This window comes from Musa acuminata, chromosome BXJ2-7 (assembly GCF_036884655.1).
Source record: "Musa acuminata AAA Group cultivar baxijiao chromosome BXJ2-7, Cavendish_Baxijiao_AAA, whole genome shotgun sequence".
Classification (NCBI taxonomy): Eukaryota; Viridiplantae; Streptophyta; class Magnoliopsida; order Zingiberales; family Musaceae; genus Musa; species Musa acuminata.
The window spans coordinates 8903556-8917480 of NC_088344.1; the positions used below are offsets into that span (position 1 = coordinate 8903556).

General features: G+C 38.6%; 1 protein-coding gene and 1 pseudogene across 1 annotated transcript; one reads left to right on the forward strand and one right to left on the reverse strand.

The window, feature by feature from the left end:
• Nucleotides 1-5478: 5478 nt before the first annotated feature.
• LOC103991830 (patatin-like protein 2) lies at nt 5479-7168 on the forward strand (annotated as a pseudogene).
• Nucleotides 7169-7631: 463 nt separating this feature from the next.
• LOC135617061 (transcription initiation factor IIB-like) lies at nt 7632-13206 on the reverse strand. Its single transcript, XM_065116960.1, has 7 exons — nt 12693-13206; nt 11588-11612; nt 9249-9378; nt 9038-9168; nt 8775-8863; nt 8115-8191; nt 7632-8027 (listed from the first exon to the last, which is right to left on the reverse strand). The coding sequence occupies exons 1-7, from the start codon at nt 13043-13045 to the stop codon at nt 7894-7896; spliced, it is 939 nt and encodes a 312-aa protein (XP_064973032.1). The 5' UTR covers nt 13046-13206; the 3' UTR covers nt 7632-7893.
• Between the last annotated feature and the right edge of the window lie 719 nt (nt 13207-13925).

A 13925-nucleotide genomic window follows, 5' to 3' on the forward strand; every position in this document is an offset into this window, starting at 1 on the left:
GGAGTCATGTGCAGAAGGTTGCTTTAGTGCTGCTGTTGTTGCAAAAGTTAGGGTTTATCAGAGGCAATTGGCTTGGATGATTAATTAATCATGTTAGTAGGCACATCTAATACAGTTTATAAGCAAATGTGATTTAACTTAATTTAATCTCATCACTTCCAAATCGAAAAGACACTACCAAGAATCAAGCTGGTTTCAGTCTTAGGTATGCCAGTTGGCCTCCCAAATACCATGAGTTCATATATAAAGTATTATATCATGACCAACTTATCCAAATTATTTGTATGGATAATCTTTCTGACTGGTAGATTTCTTTTGAAATGAGCTTCTAAAATGTTCTCAACGGATCCATGCCTCGAGTTGACATATGGAACACAGCTAAGATTGCATTCATTAACATCTGGAATTGTGGATTAAAGTTTTCTGAGCTCAATCTGAATTGAGACAACCTATACACGTAATTATATTAGCTATTCGATCTAAGATTATTAGCAATAATCGAGGATTTGTTTTGCATCTATCTCAATTTAATCTTGATATATGAATTCATTGTCTAACTCTAAGGGTGTCAATATTCTCGATAAATGTTCCTATGATGCTTAAGTCGATGTAGGCCATGAAAGATTCCAACATGAGATTAGAGCAATATTCAAGTATCTGAAAAATATGTACATGGAAAGCCTTTTTTATAATACGCTTTAGGTAGACTCGGTTGCGTGTCATTAAAATATGCTTTAGGCTGATTCGACTTCATGTCATTGAATTATGCTTTAGGTCGATTCAATTATGTGTCATCAAAATATGCTTTAGGCTTATTCGACTTCATGTCATTGAATTACGCTTTAGGTCGATTCAACTATGCATTATCGAAGTGCACTTTAAGCCAATTCAACTACATCGTCGAAGTGCTATTTCAATCGATTCAGCTACGTGTCATTAAAGTTGGGTTGTTGGCCAGTCTAGAGTTGTTCTATGAATTGGTTCGTCGAATGGTTCAACCCGGTGCCCTCGTACAAACGCATCGCTTCCTCATTTGCACGTGTGAGTCGTCTTTGTTACAAACTCTGAGGGGCACATCATTTTAGTGGTTCATCAAATCTAGTCAAATTTAATTTATGTGATCTCATAATAATAACCTAACATCGAGCCCACGTGGCCTCTTCCTAAGCACTCACGTGCAGATTTGCTAAACCATTGGGGATTCAAAAGATCATGGAGATTTTCAAAATGTCACCCTAAGGTTATATGCCTTAAGGTTGATACCCAAGACTAATCTTCGTGTCATTCCTCTTTTATCTACGTAGACTCGACTCTAACTTAACCTTTTTCATAAACATGAATCTCCATGTTAATGTTTTTTGAGTTGTTGACATGTCATGATAAGGGGGAAGGAAGCAAAGTACCCATCGTCTAACCACCTTAACTCGTCAAGAAGAAGCTCTAATGTAGGAGAAAAGGCACGATCAACCCCCGATGGAGAGTCTAGAGGCTTCTTCTGCACCACCACTCAACAATTGGCACCGTCCACTAAGTCTCACTTGAGTAAGCATCCGATAGGGTCATCGTCTCCATCGCCAATGATGGAAGGCCGATGACATGCTCTCCTCGTCCAATCATGTCAAGTCCTCCCAGACTAGGAGGACCGATGCCAACAACAACAAGCGTTTGAGGTGTGGACCAACCCCTCTCCTTCTTTGCACCCTAAGGGACTGACCCTAACCAATGTCTGCTCCATCTATTTCATCGAGTAATTGACTTTCCACTATAAGATGGAGGCTTCCTAGTCAAAGGGAGGAGAGAGGTTATTTGGCCTCGATTGTGCTATCATGGCTATAGGCTGAGCTTGGGAGAACTCAGCATGTCTAGAGGAGGAGGGCATATCATCAACCCTTTGATGTTGGCTCGAAAATATTAACAAATGTGACAGTCTTTCCATATACTTATCTAGGGTGAATAAAGATATACTTGACATATCAATAATATGCAATTAAGCACTACGTGATCAATACCATAGTATCACAAAGACAACATCTCGATGATATATGGCCAAGTCGAATGGGTCATTACCTCCTCTCAAATTCAATACAACATGATTACAATTAGGCCCGAGAGAAACACATAATTACTTTTCATAATCGACATTGATCATGGGAGTAATAGTCCTGAGAGCCTACTATAAAAGGGCTCCTTAGGTGCGTTTTTCAAACACGCTTGAATATTGCTATAAAAGGGCTCCTTAGGTGCGTTTCCCAAACACACTTGAATATTGCTCTCAACCTACATCTAAATCCTCTGAACTTTAAATTGGCTTAAGTATCAAAGGGGTATTTGTCAATAATACCACCAATATAATTTTGTATGATTCAACACCCTTAAAGTTGGGTAAATAAGTCATACTCTAATATTGAACTAAGACACATGCCAATGAAGGTCTCGTTTGGCTCCGAATTAGAATTCATATTCGATTATCAAAAACTAATTTAATAATTAAAAAAATCAACACTTTGTAAAATAAGTTTTTTTAACATATTTTTATTTTGAATATACTAAAGTTATTTGAAAACTCAAACTTTACGAGTCTTTTTCCCTTGCAATAATTCGAAATTGACTTAGCCATAAAAAATATCTTACACGATGCACCTTCAAATATAATTTTTTTGTAAGAGCAAAGTAAATGAATACGAGATACAAAATATTAATATTTTCTATCTTCTAACTAAAGTAAAATATGAGCTACAAATGTTTTCTAACTGAAATAACATATGCATATTTTCTCTCCTAATTAGTCGAATTTATTTTCCTCTTATAAAAGTAAGAACACTCGAAAAACAACCCGAATCAATTTTATCACGTCAAATTGATTATCAAAATTGATCATATCAAATTAGCACTAAAAGAAAATGTCATAGGAAAATCGAACCTAAAAACCCTATCAAGAACATGTCCTCTTAAAAGATCCTTTTTGTGTATATTGTATTTTCTTAAGACAAAAAAAAAAATTGAAGTACTCAATACACCCAGCATCCCTCTTACATGTGATACATCCATCCAAAATATAAGCATTCGTTTATTCGCAATGTATTCATCTAGACATAAGCATCACTACACCTCACATACTTCAAACATTTCTTTTACGTGTAATTTGATGCAATGCAACTAAATTGTTCGACATAACCAAATCGTCCCTCTTATACAAGATGTTTCAATCATGCCTATTATGTCTAAAATATCTTTTTTATATGTGATACGTCTACTTATGAGATATGTATAAAAATATTTCACATGCATAAAACGTATCTTTTACGTGTGATACATGATAGGAAAAGAATATTTAAAATATTTAGTATATCCAAACATGATACTTTCACTTTAGTTAAAGAAAAAACATATGAAGTATTCTAACATGTCTTAGTGTCCCTCTTGTAAGTGATTTATCCCAAAAAGAAAAAATCATTTAAAATATATGATACACGTAAATCATCCCTTTGGTACATGATACATCCACCCTAAGAAAAAAAAAAAAAATCAAAGCATCTAAGGTGGTCGTCATGGCCAAAGCATCCCCCATTTTCTCATGCCTCCGCTCAAACCCAAAAAGATATATGATATATTGTTTAATTCATTTTTATACAAACAATAGGTGTTGATACCGTAAAATCAATGTTACGATATAAGATAGAGAATCTCTTACCTCCGAAGAAGAATGAGAGTATAGATAATATAAGTATTATTTTTAATTAATTATAATTTGAGATATAGAATTGGTGTGTCAATTTACATCCCCAAGATGATGAAGTAATAATCGGATATGTTTCATCAGCATGGTATAAAAAAGAATATTTTCTTATTAAATTGCTTAATATTAAGTAACAATCACAATCACAAAACCAACACTAGATAAAGCAAATCATTTTAGGTGTATTTTCATTTTAAACTAATAAATTTATAATACTCGACTTCTTATTGGATCTTTTTAGGTTATAACAAATTGAATTAACTTAACTAGTCAAAGGGACTTTGCCAAAGGCACCCTCAACACAATCTTTTGTAGGAGTAGATCCAAGTGAGATAATATGAGATATGAATTAAAGACATTCTCAAATTCAAGGTATAAGATATCAATATTGTTTACCCTTCGATCAAAGCAAAATACAGGATATAAAGACATGACAATACTCATAAAAGAAACCAAGTCAGAATCAATTTCCATGTGTCATGACAAACAAAATTGTGAGGGTTTTAGTTCTTTGTTCATTATGCTTTCTTCCGTGACTACTTCATTGTATTCTTTTATCTGATGTAACGATGATGAGCTAATCTAATGACCCCATCTTTCTCTCAATAAGAGCACCGATCACTACCATCTTTCCCAATCAATCCGATATCATCCAGTGCCGGTTTCTGAATATTCTTGTCATTGCATCTCCTTCTGTTCAGGTTGTATCATGCCCATTAGAATCAACGGTAGGATGTATATTTCTGACCTACCTTTTTCATATTAGTTTTGTCCTTCTTCGATTTCCTTAAGACATATGGAAAAGGAACCACAGAGTTCTTACAACGATTCAGAAAAGTATATTCTTACTCATTCATGTTCTAGTTTTAGAAGGTGTAGCGTGCCATCACTTCTACACATGCAAATCATCAAAAACTACCCAACATTCTATCAGAATTCTTTATGTGGATTACATGTATTTATAAGCTTAAGCTTGTAATCTCATGTTTCTGATATATGCAACAGAGTGGGGTTAGAAGAGGATGGCTATTTCTTTCCACACCCACCGACGCAACCAATAAAAAAGACTGTAAGTTGTAGCTTACAGTCAGGAAACTAATGCAACAAGTTACACATTTCCGTAGGTGTTATGTAGGATAACTGCAAGTTGGAAGAATGCCAACAGACGCATCTGTCGATCCACCAATCATGTAAGATTACTCAGACTTGGGGAGTCGTAGATATCTTTCAAGCACCGCATTCGAGCTTGTGAAAGTATTATGTGTCGAGAGTAAAGCAACTTGATCATTTATTGAGTGGATCCATAAGCTAATATTCTTAGCTCTTCTTTTAGCGTCAAAATGATAGTGTCAAAATGATATCGGTGATGCCTAAATCTACCATACTCCGGTCGGACCCGTATGCGAAAAAAGGTCGGAGGTGGCCAAAGGAAGATGCTTGCGGTGGCTAATACTTTGCAATACGACCATGATCCTCCGTGGAATGCAGAACGACTACGTCAAATGTTGTCCGGAGGCAGGCATGACGTGCTGCTCTTCATCCTTTTTTTGTATGGTGACCTCCGGGGCACAAGTTGTACTCGCTTATTTTCTATTTAGAGTTGGCTATATATGCCATAACAAGGCACTTGGACTGGTATGGCTGAACAAGATCCAGGAAGGCTTTCTTTGATCTTTCCTTCTTTTCGTATAAAGATCTCGTGTAGAAGAATGCCACAAGACTCTCAAACCCCCTCCCGGACGATGGCCGAAGATCCAACTGCAGACACCAGTGATGGCATCGATTCGAACCCTGCACCTGCTCCGGGGAAGCTGGTCACGGTTCTAAGCATAGATGGAGGAGGTGTGCGCGGGCTTATCCCCGCAACCATCCTCGCCTTCCTCGAATCCAAGCTCCAAGTACCGTTCTCTGGGTCTTCATCCACACTCCTCCAACGTGGTAATGCTTCCTTGCGATGCTCGTACGTCTTGGTTGACTTGGTGGCGGGTGTGTGATTTATCTCAGGAACTCGACGGACCGGATGCAAGAATCGCAGACTATTTTGATGTGATTGCTGGAACGAGCACCGGAGGCCTCGTTACTACGATGCTTACGGCACCCAATAACGACGGCCGGCCGCTCTTTGCTGCGAAGGATATCATTCAGTTTTTTCTGGATAATAGCCCCAAGTTTTTCCCGCAAAAGAAGTGAGCTTCGTGTAATTATATACGTAGATAGATTTATGATGGACTCAAATCATCGTTGGAAGTTCCAAAGACACAGATCGGATATGGTGATCCTTCAAACTAAGTAGTCGTCCATGATTCACCTCATGCAGAGCTGGTATCGTGTGGAACTTGTTTGACGCAGCCACTGGACCCAAGTACGACGGCAAGTATCTGCACTCCAAGATTCAAGAACTGCTCGGTGACACGAAGCTTAGCCAAACCCTAACCAACATAGTCATTCCCACTTTCGACATCAAGCTTCTGCAGCCCATCGTCTTCTCGACCTTTGAGGTACGCATCCTTCTTCTCTCACCGGTCGAATGGATCGTTTCTTGTACGTTCTCCCGATTCATGAACGAATGGTGACTGCAGACGAAGTACACACCGTTGAAGGACGCTCTCCTGTCGGACATTTGCATCGGTACGTCTGCAGCACCAACTTATCTTCCTGGCCATTACTTCCAGACCGAAGACCATCAAGGAGGCACTCGGGAGTTCAACCTCGTCGACGGTGGTGTGGCTGCAAACAACCCGGTAAGACTTAAGAATCTCCATGACATAATATTAGGGTGGACGGAGCTAACGCAGAACGATGGACAGACTTTAACTGCGATGAGCCAAGTAACGAAGGAGATCTTGATGGAGAATGCGGACTTCTTTCCGATCCAGCCGGCGGACAACGGCAGGTTCCTCGTCATCTCTCTGGGGAATGGTTCTAACAAGCAAGAGGGGAAATTTAGCGCGCAAGAGAGCGCCAAGTGGGGCTTGCTCGAGTGGCTGTACAACAAGGGAAGCACTCCTATCATCGACATCTTCTTTCAGGCGAGTGCAGACATGGTGGACATCCACGTACCTGTTCTCTTTCGAGCACTCCACTCCGAGGAGCATTACCTACGCATACAGGTAATGGGTTCTTGCTTGCAGAAGAGATGTCGATAGCTTCTACCCCTCGTTTCCGTAGTAGTGAATCGGTGGTCAGTTCGAGCAGGATGATACTTTGGTCGGCGACGCCTCGTCGGTGGACATATCGACGAGGGAGAACTTGGAGAAGCTGGTGGAGATGGGCAACGAGCTGCTTAAGAAGCCAGCATCGAGGGTGAACTTAGAGAATGGAACGTTCGAGCCATGTGAAGCAGAGGAAACGAACGAAGAAGCCCTCTTTCGTTTCGCCCGGAGGCTCTCAAGTGAAAGAAAGCTGAGGAACTCTTTCAAGTTACTGAGATGAGATCAGAAATATTAGATCATGATGTGGTATGTGAAAAATTGGGCTTAATTTGTTGTTGGACAGCAATAAGCCTTTGGATAAGATATCTTATTCAAGAATCAACATATCATAGCAGATCAATCCAGCTTATATGATGTTAGGAAAGTCATAGTCAGGATCTTAATAATATAAGAATTTAAGAGAGTAAACTGAAGTTTATCAGTTCAAAAAAAGGCTCCAAATATTTCTTTTAGAGATTGCTTGTTCTAATTGGGAAGAAAACATGATCAACATTTGGTCATCTTAAATTGTGCTTGCAAAACAACTTAAATTGTGTTCTTATTCAATCTTTGATAAGATAACACACAGTTGTTTCCTTTTTGGGAAAAGAAATAAGCATCTGAGAGAGATTGCAAGTGAAAATTATGACAGGCCAATTTTCTTCATTTAAGAACCGAAAGCCTTTGCTTACTGCCTCTCTAAATGATTCACTAAACATCTAATGCTTTTCCATTTAATTTGACCCACAAGTTCATCTTAAAAGAGAAAAATGCACCTGTGAAAATCAATTTGGTAGGCAAGAATTAAATTCTTATACACCTATTAGCAAAATATTATGCTTAATGCAGCATTCCTCTCGGCAGAAAATCTAAAAATTTCAAATTCCTTGCGTCTGAATAATTTGCAGTTGCAAAGATTCTTTAGGTCTTCTGCGATAAAGATGATAGCATCGATCACAGAACAAGTTACGGACTGCAAAGGTTCTTTAGATCCTCCTCCTTGGCGAAAAAGGTAGGAATGATCCTCGAAGCATAAGGATAAAGATCTTTATAGGAGTTCTTTATGGTGCCTTCTGCCACACCAGTTGCAAGGGATATATCTGCAGAAAAATGTTGATGTTAAAGAATAAATACATTAATGTTAAAGAATAATAATGGTGACAGAATTGATAATGAGACTGAAGAACCTTTGAGGGGCTTCTTGTCATCAGACAACTGGGTTATCATGTAAATAACAGCTGCTGCAATTGAGATGGGACTCCTCCTGCAATTTAACAAGGTCATCAAGCTTTCAAAGAGAAGAATCATATGAACAATGTTGATATGTTCTGATGACTGATTGATTTATCACAAAATGAAACAAAAGTTGCATGAATATGGAATAAGCTTATGACTTGACCGTTTTCTCCTAGCAACATGTACTGAGAACTGTAAACTGCTTTATAAAATTTAAGTACCGTTCCCTGAGGATTAAAAACTTTCAAGACAATATAGCCTCTGTATTAGGTGTGAAATCAGCAAGTTAGCAAGCTGTGGTAGCACCGACAATGAGGCCTCCGTTGGGACTAGCATCATCGGTCATACTAAATCTCAAACTCTTCGAGCACAATCAGTTGGCCATGCGCAATCTTTGAAAAACATAGGATTGCTTGATTTGGTACCAGTTTGAACTCAAGGCTAAAACCACAACCTTAAATGAAAAGTCTATAAGACTAAAAGGCAGCATCCTATTTATGTCAAAATATTCTAAAAATGAAACGTCTTATGTCAGGTTCTTCTGTCTGAGAAAGCAAAATACTAAAATGCAGTTGCCCATCAGCTTTATCAAGCTATTTCAAGTGTAATACCGAATATCAAGTTCCTCTGACTTTTGAACTGCTTCTTGAGCCGCTTTAACTGCTTGGTTAGTCATGCCAAGATGTGAACAGAACCGCCTCTGCAAGGACCACAGCAGAAAGTTATGATAAATGATAAGTATACATATTAAACAACTAAAGACACACAAGCAAAAAAGAAAAAGAAAAAAAATTAGGAATCAAGAATAAAAAAACAAGATTATTCAATTTTATGTGGCAAAAGAAAGTAATTGGCAGAATTTGCTCAAACTAACCAAGAAATCTCCTGCATGAATTGTACCCATCTCCATAGATTGCCCCATCTCAACTTCAAGCTGTTTGACAATGAACTCTTTGGCCCGACCTATTTCCTTCTTTGTAGCACCATTGGCAACAGAACAAATCTCTAATTAAATAGAAAATACATGTTAGTGATACCCACTAGAGAAGAAAACCAGAATACACAGAGAATTAGAAAGAAGTAACCTTTTACAGTACGAGGCTTGTCCTCCTGCCGACAAGCAATGTATAGACATGCAGCCAAAATTGCATCTTGATTTCGCCCTCTAACAGACTTCAGATCTTCAACTTTCTTATATATCTCATTGGCTCGATCCTAAGCAAGGGGATAGAAGACCATTACAAAGGAATAAGAATTTTTCTAAATATTCTTCACTGTACATGTTTAGCTTACTCAGATGTTATTGTCAGCAACTATTCAGAATTAAAGATGTCATTAGAATATTAACAGATGGTACTCAGATAAAAATTGATTTCCACTAAATTGTCAAGGATAAAACAGGTGGCATAAAAGTTCCAATAAGTTATCCATATGATGAAGAATAGACTTAATAAATTCACAGAAATAGAGTTGGATTTCCTGTTGCAGGGTGATATTTTGACAAACAGGATCCAAAAGGAGCAAACAAATGATGTCCGATGTAACCAAAGATCTACAAGTTGAATCACGATGTCAATGCACATAACTAAGGAAAAAAGATCATGGTTTTTGGCTCTCAGATACTGCTAAAAAATGGCTGACGTCGGTACTACCAGAGCACTGATTCCCATGTTAGGAGACAATAAGAGGTCAGCTTAGAGTCAGGGTTTTGACATATAAGAACATGTTTAGTCTGAAAAGCAAAATCTGTTGCTCAGAATCATAAATTATGATAGAATTACATAAATATCCTGAAATATGACTTTTTTGTTATGATTTTCATATGTTGCTATTGTCAGCAGCATGAATTTCTGGTTGGGTGGGTGGCCAATGTAATAGAGACAATGAAAGAAAGAACTTGGAGAAGGTGAAGAGAGAGATAGAGAGAGTGTGTGTGTGATATCTTTGTGACACGGCTTATAAAGTTCGCAGATAGAGAACCTGAGAAGAATTTTGTTCTAGGATCACAAGCCAACTCTGGCATGTCCTGAAGAAATTACATCATCAAAAGACCAATCAGAATTATCAAGGGTTTAAATTCCGGTATGCAGGTTTCTATAATTGATTGAAAAAGGCATGGTATCAGTATATTGCAAGTTATACTAACCTGTATAATCAGTATTACCCAAAAAAAGATATTAAATATTGAACAGGAGCAACCTATATGGTCCACTACTACCCCTTGGTCAGACTGATAAATATTGTTCAATACATACCAGTCCAACTGATATTTCATTTCTAGAACATATATTTCGAGCTAGTAGCGAAGAGAATAGACATACAAAAAAGATCATCATAAAGTTGTCCAAGTCATGTTCCTCATTTGAACAAGATTGTTTCCTTTCTAAAATTCTGTGGTTCCCATAAAGTGATACTTATTTCCATATCAGACTCTTCTGCATGCTGACCTGCCATATAGAAGTCTTCATCTACACAAGTACCATATTAATTACCACCATGTACCTACATCTAAGATCAAATAACTGAATGTTTAAGAGTTTACAATCTTCAATCCCCTACAGCACCTTTGCAATGCCATTCGACTCATAAGTAGATAAATTGCAACTATTGTGATTTGTGAAATCATAAAAATCAGTAAAAGGACTTTGAATACTTAAGTCTTCAAGAAAAACAGCTGCGCCTTGCCAATTTTTTAAGCCTAGCAGTCCTAGCTCCCAAGCAAGGTGTTGACAGAGTAAGCAAAACAATAACACCAAAATAATTATGCAGTATCACTTTCAAAGTGGCCCAAAGATGAAAAGCTATGAACATCTTGACCATCTCAATATTACGAAGCTGTTGAATGGAACCAATGTAGTCATCTAGCATCTAAGCGCACAATGATTGAATATTGTTGTAAATTATAAAAAATATTTTATGTTAATAGAAACAAAGAAAATATAGAAAAAACATTTTCATGAAAAGTAGAATAAAATAGTTACTTGAGATTAAAACTCTTTGGACTGAAGAATGACAAAACCATCATCTGCATAAAGCATCTTGTCTTGTATTCCTCGTAAATGAGTCTAAAAGCCAACGGAGCTTTATGTTTCATTCAATCTAATTTATCTATTGTCACGAAGATTTGCAGTTATTGTCCCTTTCCAACCAAACAAATAAATGATAGACAAAGAGATAACATGGTGCAGATAGAACTTAAAGAAACAATCAATGAAAAAGGATTCAGACAGAGAAACTTTGACCCATCTCATCCTCATTCCTTACCAAACTCATGGAAAGTTAGCATACAGAAAACTTCAAGCATACTGCTAGTTTATCATGAGCCATAAGCTTATCCAGTAAGATGCATCATTTCATGGTCTACCTCCAGGAAAAGAATTAGAGGTAAAAGAGGTTTGGAACAATGTCAAGGGAGACCTTGTACCTTGATAGTCGCAACAAGACCCAACCTGGAAAACAAAAACCACTGGATCAGAACTTGTGTAATATCTGAATATATAGTAAATCGAAAGAAGTGTCAATGTTATTCTAAACACTGAACTTTCTAACCTGACCCAAATCTCTTAAAATTTTAACTAAAAAAAGGAATGTCCATAAATGTCATTTATATTCTTAAAAATGTTTCCAACCACATAGATATTACATCAAGAAGCCATTTCATTATGCTAAGGTAGACACATGAGAGAAAAAAAGAAAAGGTTTCCAAAGATACATAAATATATTCAAATAAAAAATGTACATCAAAAGATCAGATCTGACAATAGAAACATTGTGGTTGTTAAAGCAATGGAGAACTCCCTATATCCTACACTATTAACTCTCCAGTCTACTTAACAAGAGTTGTTACTATATTACGATTTCACTCTTTGGTTAAATCAGTTATTTGTCAGAGATGGCATGGAGAGTTAACCCAACCACAATTTTCCCTTGGTCTTCCTTCCTCTTAATTCCTTCACATACAAAATGTTATTTTCTAGATTAGCACAATGGCAGTACAGATAACGATCAAAGAACCAAGATGGAAGAATCAAATGTCACTACAAAGTTGTCCCAATTTGTCCTCTCTTCCATTAAATTCATAGCATACAGAGATTGAAACGTATCTAGAGATCCAATTTTATCTTTCTGTAACAGACCAAATCTAATGGTGCCAACCAAATCTAATGACTCTAGAAAAAGAAGAAATTTCCTTATTAAAAAATTTGCAGGAAACCTTCTAATACAGGCAACAACGGACTCTTTAACAATTCGGGATATGGAAGATCCTTCCTAATCCATGAATCTGCAACCAGATTTTCGATTTAGACAAGAGCCACGTCTAATGATTCTACAAGTCAAAGATCTTTCGTCATCCAATAACACGCTAGGTTTGCCATCGAAGGAAATCCCAAAATTCATACTCGTTCAAGGGTCAGAGTCCATCCTTAAAGGCGTCTCTTCACGCCAGATTCATACGGAAACGGTGACCTTTAGCTAAAAAGATCGGCATAGTAGTCGGTAGCGAAAAGCGAGAACGGAAGAAGGCGAACCTGTCGGCCATGGTGGCGATGGTCTTGAAGGCGAGGATGAGGGATCGGTCGGGGTTGGATCCACGGTTCTGCCATCGGCCAAGGGAGGAGGATAGGAAGTCGCCCTGGGCGCCGTTGGGCTTGGAGATGACGGTGGAGAGGCCGCCGTCGGCAAGGAGGGGGTTGGTGGGCCCGCCGACTCGGACAGGGTCATTGTCTCCGGACTCGTTAGCGAAGGTCCGCCACTCGGAGGTCTCGTCGACGGAGTGCGACTCCAGCACCAGCCCGCACTCGGAGCACACCGTGTCCCCCGCCGAGTGGTCGAGCACCACCTCCGTCCCCCGCTTGCAGTCCGGGCAGTACGCGTCCCCCATCGAGATCGCCCTCCCCGCTTCCTTCTCTCTCCCGATCGACTCCGATCCCCTTCTCCTCCTCGCCCTCTTCTCCTTCTCTCCTGCCTCCTATTTCTCTCGGGAGCGCGATATCGGGCTCAAACCAAGAAGAACAACAGAAAGAGAGAGAGGGGGGGGGAGGTGAATGTGGGAAACGACCACATATCATATATATTACTCGGAGCAAATGGAATTGGGGGTTGAGATTAGGTGAGACGCCAACGCACGATTCACACGCTTGCATCGAGAGGCGTTGATTACTCGGTCATAGCGACGCTTCGCTGATGCATGTAACTCTCGTGGTGGTAATCGGCAGCGGTTTTGGGATTGGGCCAATGAATTCGATTGCGTTCGGTAAAAGCTTGACGCTGCACTTATTATATTTCGCATGTGGTGGTTACCATTCGAAGCAGCAGCTTCGAGTCGATTGAATCCTATTTGGTAAGCTTCAATTTGACCCCTTTGATAGAGTCAATTTTGTCAGGCCGACCAACTTGACATACAGTATGTGTAACCCAATCCCACCCGGTTTGCTTTTTCCATGGCCAGAGGAGACGGGCTCACTCGAGTGATCCCAACATTCCAAGGTTCAAGGTTATGTAATGAATATTTCTCTATTCTCTTTCCATTATTTTCTAGCTCATATCAATGCCGTGATTAATGAACGTTCCAAATGGGAGTAAGCATTAAATGCACAAGAAAGATAACGTGAAACCCTTATTAATAATAATAATAATCCACCTTTGTGGTTCTTAAAATATAACTGTTTAATGAAAAGGAATTTTAGATATAGCACGTCGTTACGACCAAATCTTTTTGTTCCATGGTTTTGTGTCCCTAAAAAAGGCAGATCGATATGCTT

Bases quoted from the DNA above. Each gene is read 5' to 3' on its own strand.
- LOC135617061 (XM_065116960.1), bottom strand. From the start codon at position 13,045: ATGGGGGACGCGTACTGCCCGGACTGCAAGCGGGGGACGGAGGTGGTG. The intron at 9,379-11,587 runs GTACAAGGTCTC...CCCCTTGCTTAG, and splicing joins GTCTTGTTGCGACTATCAAG to GATCGAGCCAATGAGATATA. The intron at 9,169-9,248 runs GTTACTTCTTTC...CTATTTAATTAG, and splicing joins CAAGCCTCGTACTGTAAAAG to AGATTTGTTCTGTTGCCAAT.